This window comes from Fukomys damarensis, unplaced genomic scaffold (genome assembly GCF_012274545.1).
Source record: "Fukomys damarensis isolate Sample0158 unplaced genomic scaffold, DMR_v1.0_HiC HiC_scaffold_2, whole genome shotgun sequence".
Classification (NCBI taxonomy): domain Eukaryota; kingdom Metazoa; phylum Chordata; class Mammalia; order Rodentia; family Bathyergidae; genus Fukomys; species Fukomys damarensis.
Genome location: NW_022900914.1, coordinates 41,652,419 through 41,659,276, shown reverse-complemented (window position 1 = coordinate 41,659,276; position 6,858 = coordinate 41,652,419). Strand labels below are relative to the sequence as shown.

The window sequence follows — 6,858 nt, the reverse complement described above, 5'->3', positions numbered from 1 at the left end:
ATATTATATATATATTGGCATCCAAGAGAAAGGCACAGTCCTAAGAATGCTACACTGTGTCTTCACTCACATTACTCGGCAGATCTGGCACCATGCAACTTCTGGCTTTCCCAAAAATCAAAATGAGCATGAAAGGTAAACATTTTGATTAGATTCAGGATATCAAGATAGCCACAACAACACAATCGAGACACTAATGACAAAGGACTTCCAGAACCGCTTCGGAAAAAGGCAAGAAAATTGTATAAGTGTGTTTGAAGCAAGGAGGAGTATTTTGAGGGAGATTATTGAGAACGTGTATTTTACTGTGATAAATGTTTTAAATAAATGTTATTTTATTATTCCATTCCCCTCTCAACCCCCCTCTCCTCTCTGTATAGAAGCTTTGTTTCCATTATTTCGTTCACTTAAGAATGTGGTCTCTAGGTCCATCCACTTAGGTACACATTTCTGAAGCTCATCCTCCTTTTTGGTCTCAATTCAATCAAAAGAAGCAGATTAGCAAAATGGATCAAGAAGAACAAGATCCAACAATATGCTGCATATAAGATACACAGTTCAAGAGGAGAATCATAGACCAAAAGTCAATATTCCATGCAACAGGAACCTGGAAAAAAACAGGAGTAGCTATTGTATTTGCAGATAAAGTAGATTTCAAGCCAAAACTGAGAGAGACAAAGATGTCACTACATACTGGTAGAGGGAACAATCCAAGAGGAAGATATAACAATCATAAACATGTATGCACCAAGTAGCAGTGCACCCAGCTATACAAAAGAAGTATTAACAGACAAGAAGCTGGGCATGGTGGCGCACGCTTGTAATCCCAGCACTTGGGAGGCTGAGGCAGGAGGATCGCTGTGAGTTCGAGACCAGCCTGGGCTACATGGAGAGTTCCAGGTCAGTCTCAACTACATAGTGAGATCCTGTCTCAAAAACAAACTAAAAAAAAAAAAAAAAATCCAGACAAGAAAACTCAAAAGCATTAATACAGTTGTACCAAAGCGACCACAAACACTAACACAGTTGTACTGGGGGAGGGACCTCACTACCCCATTGTCACAAATAGATAAATCAACTAGACAAAAAAAATCAGCAGTGAAATATTAGAATTGAACCAAAGTTTTGAACACATAGACTTAGTAGATGTCTTCAGACTGTTCCACTTCACAACATAAGAATACACATTCTTCTCCACTGCACATGGGACTTTCTCCAAAACAGACCATAGACTAGCTCAAAGAACATGCCTAAGTAAATGCAGAGGAATTAAAGTAATCCCATGCATATTATCAGGCTATAGTGCAATGAATTTGGAAATCAGTAGCAAAAGAAACCACAAGAACTCCATAAACCCATGGAAATTAAATAACACCCTTCTGAACAATCAATGGGACACAGATGAAATTAAAGAAGAAATCAGACAATTTCTGCAATTAGTAATGACAATACAACATACTGGAACTTACAGGATGCAGTGAAAGCAGTCGTATGAGAGAAATTTATAGTGGTGAATTCCCATATCAGGAAAACAGTGGGCTCGAATAAACAACCTAATGTTGAACCTCAAGCTTCTAGGAAAAAAAGAGTAAATTAAGCCCAAAGCTTATATGAGGAAGGGAGTTATAAAGGCAGAGCAGAAGTTAATGCAATGGAGACTTAAGAAAACAATACAAAGAATCAATGAATCCAAGAGTAGGCTCTTTGAAAGATTAAATAAAATTGGTAAACCCTTAGCCAACCTTATCAAAAAAAGGAAGGAAAAGACTCAAATCCATGCAATTAGGAATGAAAAGGGTAAAATCACAACAGATCCTGCAGAGATGCAGATCATCAGCACCTACTTCAAGAACCTGTATCCTAATAAGATGGAAAATGCAGAAGAAATGGACAGATTCCTAGATGCATATGAATTACCAAAACTGAATCAAGAAGATAAATTATAAGTCAGTATCAGCCAACTAAATTAAAGATATAATTTTAAAACTACCAACAAAGAAAAGCCCTGGCCCAGATGGATTCACTGCTGAATTGTACAAGAATCTTTTTTATTTTATATATATATTTTTTTGTACCAGGGATTGAACTTGGGCCATTGTGCTTACAACGCAGGCTGAATCACTGAACTAAATCCCTGGCCCTGTACAAGAAATTTAGAGAAGACCTAATGCCACTACTCCTCAAACTTTAAAGAAATTGAAAGGGGGGTTGGGGATTTAGCTCAGTGGTTCTGCTGCCTGCCTCACAAGTGCAAGATCCTGAGTTCAATCCCTGGTTTCAAAAGAAAAAAAAATTTTTTTTTTTTTTTGGAAGGGAAGCAATTCTCCCAAACTCACTCCTGGAAGCAAGCATTACCCTTGATTCCCAAGCCAGAGAAGGAGTCAATCAAAAAGGAGAATTACAGGGCCAGGGATTTGGCTCAGCGCTGCCTGCCTTGCAAGAGCAAGGGCGTAAGTTCAATCTCCCTAATGAACACAGATGCAGAAATCCCCAGTAACATGCTGGCAAACAGAATGTGGCAAATCATCAGGAAGGTTATACATCATGACCAAGTAGGATTCATCCCAGGGATGCAGGGATGGTCCAACATATGCAATTCGATACTTGTAATACACTACACTAACAGAGCCAATGACCAAAACTATATGATCCTCTCAACAGATGCAGAAAAAAATGGTTAACAAGGTCCAACACCTATTCATGACATACACACTAAAACTACTTTATCTCAATTTGATGAAAGCCATCTATGACAAACCAACAGCCAGCATCTCACTAGATGGACAAAAACTGAAAGCTCTATATGAACTGAGAGTACCAGGCTCTGCTTCTGTTTTTCAAGTTCAAAGCCCTAATGGTTTAGAGATACCGGAGAGCAAAGCAGCTTGAAGACACAGCCAGAGGGCATGTGATTGCTCCTTCTTGCATGCCACATGGATGAATTGCTAGATTAGGAGGTGTCATTTGCTTGTACACACAAACAGCAGAGGATGTCTGAGAATCTTCTGTGTGTTTGTGCATATCTCAGGGAGTGCCTTTCTGTGGGAACCACGGCAGGGCGACAGGTGGGCTGGTTCCATTCTGAGGAACATGTGGCTAGGGGGAGGCTTGTCCCTGGCCTTGTTGACGGCACATCCTTTCATTTGTGGGTCACCGTGCCAGTTGACGAGATTTGTCAGGTAGAATAGATCAAGAATGAGCCTCAGCTTCCCGTGGATCCACTCTTACCTGCCTTCTTTTGAGGAGTACAGACAGCCCAGAGCAGCAGGGACTGGGAGGCTGAGCCGAAATATGCCTGAGGAGCCTCAGCTGTGCCCTCAGGAGGAGATGGGCCACACTTCTCACGTCCACCCTTGGAAACTTTGTCCTTGACTGTGCAGTGGGAAGAGACCGTGTGGGTGGCGTAGGACGGATGCACCAACGGTGGTGGAGTAGCTAATGAATACTGGGAAAACTGGGTGTGGCTCGTTTCTCAAAATGACTTTCCACACATTGTTAACCCGAGCATAGTTCACAAAAGATAGGGTGTACTAGGGTGAACAGATGACTAACACAGAGGTGACTGTGATGTGTTAACTGGGTTTCTGGGAACTAAATGCTGGGGTGTTTAATATAAGGGTTATGTGTAACCCTCGTGGATATCTTTCATGTGGAATTTGGACAGGAATTTAACTTTTGAGATTTGAATTAAACTGAAGAGCCCTTATGTTCTCATTCAAAAAGTATTTATTGAGATCTTTAGAAACGTTTGTAAGACGTCATCCCCTTAACTCCTGGGTTTATATAAAGCAGAGTGCACCTTCTTACGTACAGAAGCTGCACTTGTGATAATCCCAACAGAATACCTCACAGGGTAGGAATTGGAAGCAGGTTCGCCTGAGAGTCAGAAATCCCACTGCACCTGGGGAAGGGAGGAGGGGGCTGCGTTTCAGTCCCGGTTCTACTCGTGGTTTTGTGCTGCCCTGGGTGGGAGCCCACATCTCTGGCTCCCTGTGCTGATGTGTAACATGGAGGTGATAATTTGTCACCTGCCGGGCTCTGCCGTGGCTGAGGGCCTGCCTGGCACCCAGAGCATTCACAGGATCCGAGTCAGTGGTACAGTGTGGTCTCCATCTCATCCTCAGAAAACTTCTGTCCCTACACCCTTGCCCAGATTCCCGGGGCCTTATGGGACCCTTGGGTCCTGGCTTCTCTGTATTGCATCCAGGACTGTATATCTGTGGTGGAATTGGTCACTGGATTAGAGGATTGGAAACAGGCAGCAGCCCCGAATCACACGACCCAAGCAAAAGGAGAGAAAAATCAGATGGGATGGGTCCCTAAAAGGATAGTACATCTGTTTACCAAGTTTTGAAAATTAATAGTAGAAGCTGGACATAATGGTGTACACCTATAATCCCAGCTACTCAGGAGGCTGAGAGGAAAATCGTAAATTCAAAGTCAACCTGAGCAACTTACTAAGACCCTGCCTCAAAACTTTTAAAAATAAAAAGGGATGGAGATGTAGCTCAGTGTAACACTCGCCTAGCATGTGCCAGGCCTTAGGCTGAACCTTGATACCCTTAGGAGGAAAAAAAAAAAAAAAAACCCCGGGCTGGGATGTAGTTAGTGGCAGGGCACTTGCCTGGATTCTATCTGCAGGACCACAAAAAGAAGTCTTTTCTTCTTATCTGTTTAGTTTGTTTGGTGGGATGGGGTGTGGAGAGGTGATCAATCTATCACTCTAAGGAAGCAGAAGGAAACGTGGGGTCCTGGAGAGCCCCGGCTTTAAAGGTGGTTTCCAGCTGCATTTCACAGACCCACTTCCGAGGGCGGCCCGAGGGTCGTGGAGGGTCAGTGCCCTGCTCCACGGAGTCTCAGAGGGCGCACGGAGCACCTGGGTGGGCGACCAGGTGGCAGAGGCTCGTGTTCCTGTGCAGGTGCCTGTGTTTTCCCCACAGCCACAGACCACACTGGTATCCAGTTATGGGTGTTTAATTGTAATGTCACCTCGCTGGGGAAGGCAGCTCTGCACTCACCCTTACCCTTCTGTGCGATTGTGTTCTTCACTTCTCGTTTAAAGTGGCCTCCAAGACTTATTTGCAGCCCAAGATCACAAAAGTTCTCCCTGGAAAGCCACCACACGCAATACCCCAGAGGTTCTCCGAGGCCTTACCAGGCTGGGACTTGCCTCACATACATACTGTATTTGGGTTTTATTTTCGCCTTCGTGCATCTCCCCTACTTGCCAGAGTGCCTGTCAGTGGGGCCACAGCAGTGGGGGCCCTGCATAGTGGGCCCTTCCCTAGAGCCCACCGCTGTTCCCACATGTGAGAAAATAAGCCGGCTTTTCTTAGTCTGGTGGCTACTCCTGTCAGCCACTGAGCCAGCCACACCAGATCTAGGCAGCCTGGCCCTTCAAGGGTCCTCCCTCATGACCAGAGAAACTCAAGGCTGTGGACGTACCCCGAGAAACCACAGCTGGTGAGTCGATGGATCGGGAATAGTGCATGTTGGGCTTCATGTGGTTCTACTTTGCTTAAGGTACTGAGGATTAACTCCAAAGGGTGCTGAGCTATATGTATTATTGTATTATTTTTTAATGCTCTCTTTTGAGACAAGGTGTCAGTAAGTTGCCCAGGCTGGTCTTAAACTTGCCACCCTCCTGCCTGAGCCTCCCAAGTATCTGACGTCACAGGAGTGCACTGTTAAGCCCCCAGCTTCATGTTTTAATTACTATTTTAGATGTTTCATTACTCTTGGTTACTTCCCTCTAAACAGACAGCTACGGACAGTTCTTCTAATTCCTCTCAGAAGAGGGAACAACCTACTCGGACAATCTCCTCTCCCACATCCTGTGAGCATCGGAGGATTTATACCCTCGACCCATACCCCACGGACCATTATCACCTCGACCCGGTGAGCCACCATCTCACTCCGCTCTTCTTCAGCCACATGCACTTAGCAGGCCCTGCCGCTCACCTGCTCTGTGCCCTCTCCACCCTGTCCGTGCCTCGCGGATCACCCCACAAGGCAGGCTGTTGGCATCCCCAGGTGATGAGTTTCCTCACGGTAGACACACGGTGTGCCTGGAGGAAGGCGGTTGAGATCGCTCTGTCCCCAGCCGAGTGCTGTGATGCTATTCCTCTGTTGGGAGTGCTGTGATCCAGGCTGAAGGGTGCTACACAAACTTAGCTTGAAGTCCAGTGCAGTTGCACACCCTTGAGAGGCTGAGGCAGGAAGATGCAAGTTTGAGTCCTATGTGAGCGATTTAGGGAGACTTTGTCACAAAGTAAAACACAAAAAAGACGTAGGGATGTAGGTTATTGTGAAAGCCCTGGGTTCAATCTTTGGTAATAACAACAAAAAATGCTGCACATTTGGCTCAAGACCCCGGGCTGTGCAGTCTGCAGACCCAGTCTTGCTCAGGAAAATGGAGCTTGAGTCTGGAATTCAGTGATTCAACAAATACTTACGGAGCTGCTGCTTTATGCACAGGCTCCCAAATTGAGGGCCATGAACTGGTGCCTACCATGCAGGATGATGAGGACACTAGACCACTTTCAAATGGGAAAAAAGGAACACCGGGCCCTGTGTTTTTTAACATAACACTAGATTATTTGGCTCTGTTTTTAAAAGGTCATGTTATTGTATGCTTCCTGATATTTGATGTTTAAATTATTCTCTTTTAAAGATACTATGGTAGCCAGGCGTGGTGGCGCACACCTGTAATCTCAGCACTCGGGAGGCTGAGGCAGGAGAAGCACTGTGAGACCAGCCTGGGCTACATAGTGAGTTCAGGTGTCTTAACTACATAGGGAGAACCTGTCTCAAAAAATACCCGCCAAAAACAAAAAAAGAAAAAAAAAAAAAAAAAAA

At 44.9% G+C, this 6,858-nt stretch overlaps 1 protein-coding gene across 4 annotated transcripts in view; it reads left to right on the top strand.

The window, feature by feature from the left end:
* Spred2 (sprouty related EVH1 domain containing 2) overlaps nucleotides 1–6,858 on the top strand; it is a 130,413-nt gene that overhangs the window by 119,192 nt on the left and 4,363 nt on the right. For all 4 annotated transcript variants that reach the window (XM_010609727.2, XM_010609729.2, XM_033764409.1 and 1 more), the window contains one exon: nucleotides 5,761–5,898. In XM_010609727.2, coding sequence (XP_010608029.1) covers nucleotides 5,761–5,898 — 138 coding nt within the window. The remainder of the gene's footprint in view (nucleotides 1–5,760; nucleotides 5,899–6,858) is intronic.